This window comes from Anopheles stephensi, chromosome 3 (assembly GCF_013141755.1).
Source record: "Anopheles stephensi strain Indian chromosome 3, UCI_ANSTEP_V1.0, whole genome shotgun sequence".
NCBI lineage: Eukaryota > Metazoa > Arthropoda > Insecta > Diptera > Culicidae > Anopheles > Anopheles stephensi.
Window position 1 is genome coordinate 27,448,671 of NC_050203.1, and position 13,294 is coordinate 27,461,964.

General features: G+C 45.1%; 3 protein-coding genes across 4 annotated transcripts; 1 reads left to right on the plus strand and 2 right to left on the minus strand.

The window, feature by feature from the left end:
* Positions 1 to 2,456: 2,456 nt before the first annotated feature.
* Positions 2,457 to 10,619, minus strand: LOC118511539 (activating transcription factor 7-interacting protein 1). 2 transcript variants are annotated; one of them, XM_036054733.1, is made up of 4 exons: positions 10,471 to 10,619; positions 5,407 to 7,920; positions 4,680 to 5,338; positions 2,457 to 3,609 (listed from the first exon to the last, which is right to left on the minus strand). In XM_036054733.1, exons 2-4 carry the CDS (start codon positions 7,881 to 7,883, stop codon positions 3,197 to 3,199), a joined length of 3,549 nt encoding a protein of 1,182 aa, XP_035910626.1. In that variant the 5' UTR covers positions 7,884 to 7,920; positions 10,471 to 10,619; the 3' UTR covers positions 2,457 to 3,196. The 2 variants fall into 2 exon arrangements, with proteins under 2 accessions (XP_035910626.1, XP_035910627.1); XM_036054734.1 differs by lacking the exon at positions 10,471 to 10,619 and adding an exon at positions 8,006 to 8,306.
* A 1,148-nt stretch (positions 10,620 to 11,767) lies between these two features.
* LOC118511544 (transmembrane protein 223) lies at positions 11,768 to 12,737 on the plus strand. The gene is made up of 2 exons (XM_036054751.1): positions 11,768 to 12,288; positions 12,370 to 12,737. The coding sequence occupies exons 1-2, from the start codon at positions 11,874 to 11,876 to the stop codon at positions 12,663 to 12,665; spliced, it is 711 nt and encodes a 236-aa protein (XP_035910644.1). The 5' UTR covers positions 11,768 to 11,873; the 3' UTR covers positions 12,666 to 12,737.
* LOC118511546 (H/ACA ribonucleoprotein complex subunit 3) lies at positions 12,724 to 13,169 on the minus strand. The gene is made up of 2 exons (XM_036054754.1): positions 13,005 to 13,169; positions 12,724 to 12,937 (listed from the first exon to the last, which is right to left on the minus strand). Exons 1-2 carry the CDS (start codon positions 13,056 to 13,058, stop codon positions 12,797 to 12,799), a joined length of 195 nt encoding a protein of 64 aa, XP_035910647.1. The 5' UTR covers positions 13,059 to 13,169; the 3' UTR covers positions 12,724 to 12,796.
* Between the last annotated feature and the right edge of the window lie 125 nt (positions 13,170 to 13,294).

Here is a 13,294-nt window from a genome sequence, read left to right on the forward strand (position 1 = left end):
CCTCATTTTTATCTATTACATTTTAAGATGCTCTGATGCTATCGAGTGCCTCATGATAGCTTCCATTTAACGTCTAGCCCATAAAACTGTATTGGCTTCAGCGCTGTGTCAGGAAGTGCCCCAAGAAGTACAATTTCTTCACTCTTCGAGATGGTGTTGATATTACGACTAAATCTTCAAAGGCAAAGTTCGTTCTCAATTCATATCTAGGTTGGATTGAAGCAGTGGAAAATTGTAACACACATATTTTCAAAATATGTACAAAATGGCGCGGCTACGATTTTTTTTCCCGAACACGTATTTTCTGCCTTATCAACCCTGTAATGTGCCCTTTCTTGTTTATAGTTTTCTCTCAATTCGATACTGCCCGGTGGAAAAAAGGTTCTCTGCACGCTCTCGCCATTGTTTTCCCAGGAAAACTCGTTCCGTCGAACAGCCGACATGCAAGCTCGTTTCACCGTTTTTCCTTTATAAGACCGAACCGGCATTGTCGTAGGAGAGTGACAGGAAGTGGGTAATAAACATCAAAGGCACTCCCGGTTTCGAGAGCAAAATCATTTATAGTCTTTACGGTAAATGGCGGGAAACAGAAACGATTGGAAAATGAACCACAAAAAAACAACTTCTTCTTTTCCAACGGTAGTTTTTTGTTTGTTGATGTTATGTTTGTAGAGCGTTTTTTAATGCAATTTTGAATTCTCTTAGATGGCGAAAACCACACACTTAAATAATGGTGATTGTCTGCAAAGCATTTGAATCTAAATGCGTTTGATTATTAACTAAAGCACACAGTATATGCAAATAAACTTCACCGGTTGTTTCCATCCATCCACGGCTGGCAAATCCAAGGGATGAATGCTTTGGCATGAAGGATGAAAGCCAGAGCCTGGAGTAATGGATTAGAATCTGGCAGCAAGGACAGTAGCTTCTCCGGTGCAAGGGCAAACCAATCAGGATTCCATCTCGTGACCACGTGTATGGATTTGATTGTGTTTCCGGTCGTAGGATACAGGCTACAGGAAAAGATTAGTTTTGATACTTCGGGTGTCATTAAAAATCAATTCTCTCGCGTGATGTTTAGAAGATCCAAGAGCAGATGGATCTCAAAGAAATAGTTATTGGACCAAAAGGGAAAGAGTCGTCCGATTGTGATTGGGAGGAATTCTAAGACATGTTTTCTGCATTTACCCACCTTTTTGTAATTGAAACTAAAATACGAAAGGATATGGATATTGTTTACATTAAGGAATCAAAGAAAGGAAATAGACAATTTGTTTAATCGATACTTGCATTTCAGACGCAGCTCTTGCCTCTTGTATTCACCAGCAAGCAGCGTCTACTAGCCAGCGTACTTAGAACATACTTTACGAAACTGTTCAACATATGAAAAACATGAAACGTAAACAACGCCGATTCTAACTCTGAATACCGTCTGCCTTTTTGGGTATTAAAACGTTCTAAATAAGTCAAACGCACAAGTCACTCGCAATCCGATTGTTGCACTTAACAAACACCCAAAAAAGGACCATTCCCGAACTTTACGAATGTAGTAGAAAATGCGAAACCAAAATCTACCAATCCGAGCTACGAACGCGCCGTTTTCCGTCGATGAACGCACTGACAGCTCCACTGACATTTGTTTATACACAAGGTTTATAGATAGCTGTCAAAATGATGCTTTTGTTTTGTTTTGTTTTATTATGTTTGTTTGCTCTTCAAACAAACAAAATTATGAAAAATAGTTATAAAACCTTCAAGAACTACACTTTTTCTAGAGCAATTGCTTTAAAATGGCTTAAATAACGAATCGGCTCGAGTTCAGCATACAAAGCACGAAACTTATGCGATATCCCCGTACCGGGAATCGGGCATCTCCGGCACAGCTTCTCCAATAATCACAGAACTATTCTTGCGCCCGTGTAGCAAAATCAAATCTAACCGGTGCGTTGGGCAATTGAGAGCAAATCCTTACAACTGCAAACGGAACAATTAACGGTGGCGCAATAGATGGTTATGTGTCGAGAGTGACGCAACACAACGGGGTGGCCCATGTTATGAACAAGCAATAAATCGGTGATTGGGGCCGTTATTCACCCTCGATAAGTTGACGCAGATGACGCAGAATTGAAACACCCATAACGTGATATTATTAATTACATCGGTTTGCTGGGAAAGTTTAGAATACGGCACCCGGGCACCGCGTTGCTACTTATGAAAGTATGATACGAATTGTTTTTGAAGTAGATTTCCAAGAAAATAATGCAAACTGGTAGTATATCCCTTCGCATAACGAAGTGATTTAATGTCGAGCATTGCGAGCGAAAGGGGATATCCCTATCCTCATTCCACTAAGTACAAGCCCCTTAAATCCCTAGCCCTTAAAATTAGGTCATTGGTCGCAGTGACTTCGCATATCTAGAAATATTTCAAGATAAATCCTTGAATGTACAACAGAATCAATGGCAAAACGCAACATCCAGTATTCGTGGCGTTCATTGACTTATTTATTCTTCTCATTTGTTTTTAACGAAGGAACACAGTCTACGATACCCTGCCCGATCTAACGTTACATCCCACCGCTCTGTTTACGCAAATGTCTTGTAGACGTGTGCCATAGAGGTCAGGACCTTGACTTGATCGGACGTTAAGATATCATAGCTAAAGAATGATGGGGACTGTCCGGTAGCAACTAGTTCAAACAGTGCCATTTACTCATGGAGGGCATATTGTTAGGAGCTACGGCACATTAATTTACTTTTTTCCTCCTCCAGCACCTCCCCGTCTACAGGCTTCCCGAAATATTAAACAGAAACAACGATAATTTTAAATATCAAGCCAATATGGACCATCGCCTGGAAGGCAGCTTCAGTTAAGCTTTCAGTTAGAATTCCATTAAAATCGTACAGGTTTTAAAATGATTTTTAAATTAAAATATGTACAATGAAAACGCTGACAGCTAACGGGAGGTTTGACTTTGCACCATGCGATTGTGAATATTAATTGCCCGCCAAGAGCAGGATGACAATAGCAGAACCCCTCTACAACACTTCTTCGTCCTATTTGGCTGAGCAATGGCTGTCGACTGTAGCCTGCCATGCATGCTTGCTTATTTGTGCGGAGAAGAGAGATATAAGCGTCTAGTCACAACATTTTCAAATGACATCAGGGCGGGTAGTCCATCAACAAGATGAGCCATTTAGTTGGCCACGTTGTTGTCGTTCCAGGTGCGCGGTTCACAGAATTTTCCTATCCGCTTGTGCATGTCGATGGCACGCACCGCAAAGTAATATCGTTGGCCTTCGTGGAACTGCGTCAGGGTGACGGCCATCGGCAGCAGCAACGCCTTCACATCGCCCACATGTCGCCATTCCTCTGGGGCCGATTGCACGGACAACTCCTGATATGCGTAGATCTGATAGGTTTCGATGGTCGCATGATGTTTCGTAAGCGAAGGCATCGTCCAGGATATTACAATACCAGCTTGCACGTTGTTGACGCATATCGATGGTTGGGGCGGTGGTAGCTTCCACGACGGATCGCTAGGCTGGGGTCCTGGGTTCGGGAGCGGTGCCAGCAGTGGTTTGATAACAACGCGTTTTTTTACAACCTCTATCGAAAGGATAAATTAAAGATAGGATGGATGATCGTTTACTAAGCAATTCTTTATACTCGGTTTAGACGGTGCGCAAAAGTCAAAATTGCACATTTTTTTTCTGTCAAACGGCTTGTTTCAATCAATGTTTCTGTCAAAAAAAATTATAGCTCTCGGGCCCATATATTCGACGCCATCTTGGCGCAAACTAAGCGCAATTTCTTTGCTTGCATTTGGAGGTATGTTTGGGAATGAATTGATGATGAAAAAAATCGTACACTTAGCACTTCATGCTATCTCTCTCTTCAACCGAAAACTACCATGGCAACGCATGGAAAGTGACAGAGAGGGCTAGAGAGAAGCGAAATCTTTCCGAGATTTCAGCTCGAGGAGGCAAAATCTTTTTGACGGATAGATTTCGCATAACCCCCCCTTTTTAGCGAAATCTTTTTGGCATCTCGCATCATGGTTCCTAGGTTTTATACGCCGCTATAAGCTCCCTAGATCCTTTACAATCGATCACCAAGAGTCTTTATCAGGCAGAATGGGGCTTTTCACCATTCACATTGATCTGACGCTATAGAGGGGCAACTCACCCAGATAAACACAGGGGAGTTCACCCAGATCCTCGCATACACGGATGCCACAGAGAGTATTTGTTTGAAATGCTGCTTACTATCAGGACCATTCCCAAAGGATTGGAGTGGCTCTGCTTACAAACACTGATCTGCGCAGAAGTGTAGTACAGATAACTTGAGCTTTGAATGCCACCAAAACTTCACCTATCTTGAGAGCAATAGACAGCACCGATAACAACAAAGATGTAAAGTGCATTTAAAGGATGCAGATGATCAACCACAGGCTCATAGACCTTTTATCATGGGACGTTACAGAACATTTCTTTTCCAGTTCCAGTATACACGCCTCTGTCTAAAGGAGACTACCCCGTAGTGAGAGCTGACTATCCAACTAGGTGGTATCATTAAGTCTAGTAAGCCAGAAATGACAGCCATAACCTTAAGAGGTCGTTAGAGAGAGAGAGAGAGAGAGAGAGAGAGAGAGAGAGAGAGAGAGAGAGAAAGCTTACCTGTTGAACTTGGCAATCGTTGCACATTACTGTTGTAAATGGGATGTCGGACAGGTTGCTGCGTTGGTGCATTGTCGCGACGATTAACGTTCTGCGCGGTTCGAACCAACCCGCCGACCGAAGAACTCGTGACAACGGCCGAAACAACCGTGTCAGCACCACCTTCGCCAGCATTTATTCGTTGCTGTATGCGCATCAACTGGTTCGATGCAATCGTCTGCACGCTGCTGGAGGTTGGAGTCGATACCGCTGCGGTGGATGGGAACGGGCCACTGTGCGTAGATTTCGGCCGCTTGATGTAGATCGAAGAAGCGGCAGTATCGTCTTCGTCAGTCAAATCGATCAGGGAACCGTTCACTGGTGGCGAAGCAGCCGCACCCACCGATGATCCGGTCGTAGGCTGCGAGTTTGGCCTTTGGACCTCCGACAGTTGGAGCGTAGTAGTAGTGGTGGCGCTGGTCAAGGTGGAGGAAGCCACCGGTCGTATGGAGCCGACCGAAACGAGCTGATAATTTTGTGTGGCAGACGTCTGTGGGCTCAACGTGTTCAACACACGACCCTGAAAGGGCGGTCGTTGACGGTTGGCGGATGCATCCGTTGGCAACGTTGTTCGCACGATGGTGGTGGTGTTTTCCACCGCTGGCAACACATCCTGACGACTGGAAAGCGGAACAGACAACAATAAAGTTTTACGAATACGAATGTAGCCCTTCACAGCCATACTTACACACTGATTTGAGATTTTCGTTGCTGTGCTTGCTGACTTTGTTCGTGAATCTGTTGCACCAACAGCTCCTGCTGCTGGCGCACCTGCTGCTCTTGCTGCGCTTGTTGGAACGGTGACAGAGGCGGCCGTTTGGGGGTGAATTTGTGAAACTTTTTGCGCACGGGACCATCGATCCCACCACCCGAACCAACTTTTGGCGGTACGCTAGCAAGAGAGGCAGTGATGGGAGTGGACACAATGCTAACATCGTTCGTCAGGTTGGCCGCCAATCGCACAGCGTTACCAGGCGTTACGCTAACGTTAGCCGCCGGCGCGCTGTTAGTGTGCTTAGCATACTGAGCATTTATGGTGCGCACCATCCCGTTCGGTACGGAAGTGGCGGCCGTCGTAAAGCGGGCAGTGGTCATGGGAGACATACTGTTGGAAAACTGGGATCGATTTGCTGACGCATTTTGCCGTTGTCCACCGGCAAACGTTGGTGCGGTGGCTGCTTTCGGCTGTGTAGTGTGCTGCTTTCCTTCACCGTTTTCGGCAGCCCCATTAGTCGTGGTAGTGACTGTCGCCACGCCTGATTCGTCGTTCGGCTTGTCGGCCAAGAGTTTGGAAAAGTTCGAAAGCGTATGTGCAGCTATCGTATCCGACGATACTTGCAATCCGACAGCGCGCGTTATTTTTACCGGGGCGATAAAACATTTCGCCCGCTTCTTCATATCGACGACCGCCCGCTCGGCTACCAGTTTCAGGCCTTCGTAATGGTTGGTCATGTCCGCGATGGTACGCTCGAAGCTTTGCAGCCTGACCGACTGTCTGTTCACTATCTTTCGCAGTTCTGCATTTTCCGACCGATGCACTATGGCCTCGGTTATCTTTTGCAACACCAGCTGCTCCAAATCGGTGCGCGTCATCTGGGACAATGGTTTGTTAAACTTGCGCAGAAACTCCATCGGGATCGGTTCCGGTTCGCGTTTTTTGCCCGAACCGGGTGACAATCGTACATCGGTACCATTCATAGCGGCTTTTGCATCCAGTGCATCCTTCCTGTTTTCGCCCGTATCTTGCGCTACATTACTCTTACGGGTCACTTCAGCAGCAGAAACAGCATCCTCGTCCTCGTCGTCGTCATCGATCACCAATACGTCAGGACATACTGACGGTTCAGCGGGTTTGACATTTTGCCGACCGCCTTCTTCGATGCACTGTTTCTTGAGCGGACCGCCATTTGGTGAACCACTGCTACAACTGTCATTCGATGTTGCTGGTTTTAGTGCAAGAGAACCGTCTGCCGACTCCGGACCATCTTCCGAAACACGTACGTCACTGGCTGAATCCGATTGCCGCTCATTCGCGGGTGTGCCATTGTCCGTTTTGCGAGCAAGCTCGTCCGTTCCGGTTTCGTTTTGTACAGTATCGTGCTCCATTATACCGTGAAACGTAGGCTCAGATATTTCAATCGTCGAAGCTTCAACCATATCCGTCGAACGGGCCCTTTTTCTCGGTGGTTCGTCCTCATCATCAAGTTTTTCCCCATCTTCGCCGGCCTCCTCATCGTTTGCCTGCTCGGTGTCATCCGAAGCTTGACGCGTACCATCACCACTGCACGACGAACTGCTACTGCCCGTGCGATTATCATCGGCATCCATGTCGTGCTGCCTGTCCGTCGATACGTGGGACATTTCCTCTAGTAAGCATTCATCATCGATCACCACAGTATCCATCTTAGAGTCGTTCTCATCCGGCACATTTTGTCCATCTTCCACACTGTTGTTGTTGGTGACCGCCGTGTCTGTCTTGTCTTCAGCGGCCGGTTTCGACTCTCGGGCTGCTTCCGTCGATTCCGGATCCGATGCTTCTTGATGCGATGCGAACGCTTCCTCTTGAGCACCCAGCAAAGATTCGAGCAGTTCCTGGGCAGTCATTTCGGAACTGGGCTTTCTTGGCGCTTTCGGTGCTACTGCTGAAGGGCGGGTAGTGGTGGTGGCGGTGCTAGTTGTCTCTTCACAGCTTGGCTCTTCACTAACACCGGAATCATCCGCACTGGATGCACCTGTCAAATCGATGTTTTCCATTTGCGTATCCTCTGGCTCAACAACCGTATCGGACACAGCGACGGCAGATGTTTCTTCCACCGTTTCATTCCCATTCGCTTCGCTTCCTCCAGCATCCACACCCACCGTATCAGTTTTATCGTCCTGCACATTCGCAACCGTTGTGGTGTCGATGGGCGATATGCCTGAAATGTCACCGGTGGCGGCCGGCACCTTTTTCGTCGGAAGATCCTTTGAAGATGGTGATGGATCGTTCTCCGTCTCCTCCTCGCTATCGCTTATAAGCAACGCAGGTAAATCATCATTTTCCCGTGCGATCGTGGCGGGTGATTTAGGATCCGCTTGCGACGCAGGCTCGGCATCTAATGCTGCTGTGGCTTCTTCCTTCCCGTTGTCGGTCGTGGACGAAACTGGCTGATCCACGTCCATCATTATTTCAACATCAGAGAGCGAGAGAGGGTGAGGCTTCCTAAAAACAAAACACAGAAAGCGTACAATTAACCATCATACAAACATTGAACATCTTCCTCAGCCAACAATAATGCTCCCACTACCTTAAGACGGCTGGAAAAGAAGGCTAGAGCAGAAAAGGGCCCAGTGGAAGATAGAGCACCGCACCGTTTTTTTTTTTGGTGATACTTTGCTGTCAAAGTGCACAACACTTCATTCGGAAAGCCTTCCCGTAACCTTAAATTATTAAACTAATTCACACTGCTCGGTAACATAACTTAAAAAAGCAACTTTTGCTTGCACCAAGCGCCAACAACTCTACCATCTACCTCACGCGTTCGCGCGTACAGTGTTTCATACACACAAGACCAGTTTTTTCTCATCCATGCGCTAGTGTGAGCGAGAAGGTTGTTGAACTCGCGCTTGCTCGCTCTCGCTCTCACTTGTCGGAGCGGCTCCAGCAGCCTAAGCAAGAGAAGTGAGCGCGTGGTAAAATAACGCGAGCAATGATTGGGGTGCGTGCGTGTGCGTGTTTGCATGTAGTTGTGTCAGCCTGTGTTGCTTCCCCTTCCAGGCAAAGGACAAGCCGATGGGTGTGTTGTACCCGGCACTCTGATATACTGATCTGATTTTCTCCCTTTTGTATGCCGCCTTCGTTTTAAGTAAATCACTGAACGAGCTGCTACTAAATTCTATCCTTCTGTGTAGTGTACTACCAGCACACCAACACGCACACATATACTCAGTGAAAGAATACGATCGCCATACTCAGGCGTACAATCATTGTGTTATTGTGTTGCCAACCGGATATGTAAAATATTAAGGGGGAGAAAGAGAGGGCGGACCTCTCCCAATACAACTGTATGCTAATATAAAGCGTTCGAAAATGATCTCGCAATAATATGACAAACATCCTTCATCTACGATCTCGGTTCGGAGGGATCGTGTATGGCATAGGGGAGGCAATGTTCAACAACATTCCAACAATCACGACTCTTCGCTGTTGAAGTAGCGGATGTCATCAGTGCAACTAACATTGCACACATACAGATTCTTAAACCATACCTGAGACGAACACTTCAACATCTAGCCATCGTTAGAAGAGTGCCATAACCTCGGCTCAGAACCGCCTAGGGGGTAGAACAACTATGACGAATGATCATTTATTTCTTTATATTAGAATGTCTCTCTATGGATAAATGACAATCTTTGCTCTATTGCGCCGATTACTACCAAGCTTTCATGTTTCTGTTAGGTCAGGTCAAGTAACCTACATCACAATCCCCCTAGCAACGGCCAGCACAAGGCTGCTGTGTTGTGGCGATATTATGCCCATGCATCTAATATAACCATACACACACACACACCAATGCTTGGAAGATGATATTCTTCTGCTGTTGGCATCAAAATAAATGTCTTCTTGGTAGATCGGATTTGATGATGCTATTTATCAAGTTGCATTCTCTAGGGATTTATGCAAATATTCCCAACATTTCGATTATTACGAGCACGGTAAAGGTACGACTATCGTACGGAGCATTGACGCTGAATCACATGCATTTGCAAAACTGTGCATAAATCTTGACATTCCATACTATATCACGCATCATCAAAGATAAAGACAACGAAGAAACCTCTTCAACTCTATAGGAAAACCTAGTATCTGCAATCAGACCTAGAGACGAAGTAGCAAATTACTAAACGAAACTCGAGGGACAATTGTACATGAACGATAGTCTAGCAACGCAGCAAACTCTGTGAGCGAGAGTGAGAAGGCAGATGTAACCACCACCACCAATCAACCAACCCTCGGACCGACCAGGCGATTTCTTGCATGATAGCGGCGACTGCTACGCTCGTTGCCACCATGTGTGTGCACATGCAGGGTTGCTACGTTGTGTGCGTTGGCTAGGGGATTCACGCACACAGGTGCCCGTGCGCGCTTCTTTTACCCGATGGTGTTCTCTCCTGGTACGAAGTATTATACAAGCGTATTATGATACACAGCCTATATGAGATGAACTCTCGATATAGGGAACTGCGGACAGGGCCTGCCGAATATTTGTATGAGATGAACTCTATAGAAGCTGCGGTAGATTTATCGCCTGCCTTTTGCTTTAAGTTGCGAGGCTCTTAACAAATCTTAGGAAATAGTTGACGTATTGTACGTGTGTCTGTGCATCTTTTGTATAGGCATGACTAGGTTAAATGATTAACAGCAGGTATTCCTGACAACAAACATACTGACATGACCTATATATCGACAGCCCGGGTACGGTTCGGCAGCTGCACTATATAACTTATATAACTTTTAGAGCATATAAGCATATAAAGAGCATGCAATTCTACCTATATTCTGAAAATCAACAAGAAAGTTCATAAAAATGAGCTAATATAAATAGTGAAAACTATTTGGCTGTGTGCTATGCACAATTCTAAATTGACCTATATATGATAATATTGCTCATATATATCGATAGAATAGTTATTACCAGAGACAAAAAACCATAATGAACATGCAGCTGTGCAAGCTAGTTGTTAAGGAATGTTGTATATTAGAGATACTTACTTAATAGCAGGCTGCAATCGGTCGTCCGTCTTTCAAGCTTCACTAATCGCACACGTCCGCACTGCACAAAGGCTACACAAACACTAATGAAAAGTGATACTGAAATATTTTTGTACAGTGTGTGTTTTTTTTCCTTTCCCTTTGTCACTTCCATTTTTGCAGAGAGCGCAAAAAAGAAAGAAAAACTGTTTTTCTGTAGCTTCCCGCTCTTTCACGTACTTTCTCTCTCACCGACAGTGTTCTCTTCGCTCACTCACTCGCTCGCTCTCTTTTTGTTAGTTTACTTTGTAGAACTTTTGTTTCATGTAGTGATCATCAGAAATGTTTTGTTTACTCAAAAGTTCTGCTAGTAGTATACTAACAACATAAGAAACGCCTTCTTACAGCTTCTTCAATGTTATGAAAAGTTTGCTTCTTCTTATGACCTTTTTGTCGATCATCGATTTGTTGCATAGGTCATTACAGGTCATCTTATTGAACTTTACATTAACTGTATGCTCCATATGTATGTATACAATAACTTGTTTTCCATTATATTGGAAAGCTATGATACACAAAAAAAATAACTCTTTCATCCATTTTCTACGTATGCGTCTCTTGCAAACAAAAGCGTCAGCTATTTTTAGAAACAGATCATTGGGTCCCTACACACCAGCAACGTCAGTGAATCAAATGTTGATTGCGGAGGTTCCTCTCCGTCTTTCTCTCACATTTTCTCACGAGTTTCCCGTGATTTTTTCTCGCTCTCCCTCTTTTGAGCAAGCATGTCTCGATCAAGTAGGCTTTGAGTTGTAAAACTAAATTATGCGAAGCAAATTGAAGTCCAGAATTGAAGTAAAAAGAAGCATGATACTATTTCTTCTTCACTGTATAAAATGTTATTAAAATTTCCTTTTGTCCAACGTCACTCCGAGGACTGTTCCCACTATCATCGCTGAAAGGGCACTATAGGACGGACACGCACTTAATACTAACTAGACGGCCATAACACTTTTTTTTACGAATTATTAAGTTAAATAACAACTTCAGGATCTAGAGAAGAATCAAAACGATATAAATAAAACATTTGTGTATAAATTTACGACCAATTTGCAACCATTTGCTCTCAAATTGAAAAAGGAAGTGATTAAAGAGGCAAATGGCTTAAACCTATTTCAAATTTAACTCACGAAGAAATGTAGTTACGGACGTTATGAAGACTAATAATCAAATTATTTGAGAAAAAAGGCTTTACAAAGAAAGAATATAATTTAAAAAATGCCCAATTCATGAGCGCACCATTTTGATCCTTTGCCAGCCCATAGTGCAGTCGGCCAAAACATAAACAAACCCGCTGTCTTCGAAATGCAGTTAGATAACAAGCGTTTTGTTGGTAAAAAATAAGTAAGCAACAGTTAATAGCCATGATATTAAGGCTTCTTTCGTCGCCCAGCGGTCCCTTGAGCCGATCGTTCGCAAGTTTGGCGAATGTACGACCTAGGGCCTGGTGCTCACCTTCCGGCGTTTTGTCCCGTTCCACAATATGCCGACCGCAGTCGACGGTACAAATGCCGGCCAATCGTGTGTACGATGTGAATACCAAAGTGCCGAAGGATGTGATGCTGTTCAAGTACGAGAATCCACGGTTCTTCAAGATGCTAAACATTTTCGGCGTGTCCCAGTTCCTGTTCTGGGGCTACCTGTGCCACTTTTCCTACACCACCCTGAAGGATGCTCCGGTGCAGGACGATGGGAACGAGAATCTGCCCTGGTATAAGCGGATCAATCTGGGCGAAAATAAGTATCGCAATGGCATAGCGATCATGTGCTTCTTCATAGGTAATACATGACCCGGCGGCGGATTTTTGGAAGAAGCCAGCTGGCTAAGAGTAGTAGTAACGTGTTTTTTTTTTGCTTCAGGATACGGAGTGCTATTCGCTGCCTGGATGTTCACACTACGTTCCGTGCGCTATTTGATACTGCGAAAAGGCGGTGCTAACGTCAGCGTCGTCACGTACGCACCGTTCGGTACGAACCGCATCATGGACGTTCCGCTCAAGTACGTTTCGGCGCAAGAGTCCCGAGAAGCGGCCCGTGTCACGGTACCGGTGAAAATCAAGAACCGGGCACTGTTTTACATGCTCGATATGCGAGGCGAGTTTACCAACACGAAGCTTTACGATTATACTGTCGGTTTAAGCCGTAAGCTGAAGTAGCGATCGGTAGCGGGCGAGCGAGGTATGCGAATAAAAAAAACTGTACACTAGGATAAAGTACGATTCTTAAAATGGGGCCTTTATTTCATATACATGTGCAATTGGAATTTTTGGTGCGTAGTTCGATGGATTCAGTAGATGGGTTCAGGTTTCTGTGTGATCAGCAATCCGAAGCGCTTCTTGATGATGATGCGATAGCGGGAGTACTTATCCTCCGGCGAAAACCGTGCCGGATGTGCCGATTGCGTTGGCTTTCCGGCGGCATTGTTTTTCTGCAAGTGGAAAGCAAGATCGTTAGTAAATGACTTCCAACCCCAAACGTTAAACCATCTCTCTTACCTTCAGCGTGTACACCCGCTCACCGTTTTCGTTCAAATCGTACATGAGATACATTTTGAGGATAATTTGTTTGATCTGAAGATCCGACCGAGTGCTGGTTGTGTTAATTCTTTTCTAAATGCACGTGCGCGTTGTTTACGTTCGTTCCGTACGTTTGACGTTTGATCGACATGCTTATTTCGCCCGCCCAAGGTTACTATAGTAAAGGTAGGAGCACGATATCAAAACAAGCGGACAAGCGAATAGCATCGGCACGTTAAAACCACTGACTTTAGCAAATACACTTAGCG

Bases quoted from the DNA above. Each gene is read 5' to 3' on its own strand.
- LOC118511544 (XM_036054751.1), top strand. From the start codon at position 11,874: ATGATATTAAGGCTTCTTTCGTCGCCCAGCGGTCCCTTGAGCCGATCG. The intron at 12,289-12,369 runs GTAATACATGAC...TTTTTGCTTCAG, and splicing joins GATCATGTGCTTCTTCATAG to GATACGGAGTGCTATTCGCT.
- LOC118511546 (XM_036054754.1), bottom strand. From the start codon at position 13,058: ATGTATCTCATGTACGATTTGAACGAAAACGGTGAGCGGGTGTACACG. The intron at 12,938-13,004 runs GTAAGAGAGATG...TTCCACTTGCAG, and splicing joins AGCGGGTGTACACGCTGAAG to AAAAACAATGCCGCCGGAAA.
- LOC118511539 (XM_036054733.1), bottom strand. From the start codon at position 7,883: ATGATGGACGTGGATCAGCCAGTTTCGTCCACGACCGACAACGGGAAG. The intron at 5,339-5,406 runs GTAAGTATGGCT...TCCGCTTTCCAG, and splicing joins CGAAAATCTCAAATCAGTGT to TCGTCAGGATGTGTTGCCAG. The intron at 3,610-4,679 runs GTAAGCTTTCTC...TCCTTTCGATAG, and splicing joins ACGATTGCCAAGTTCAACAG to AGGTTGTAAAAAAACGCGTT.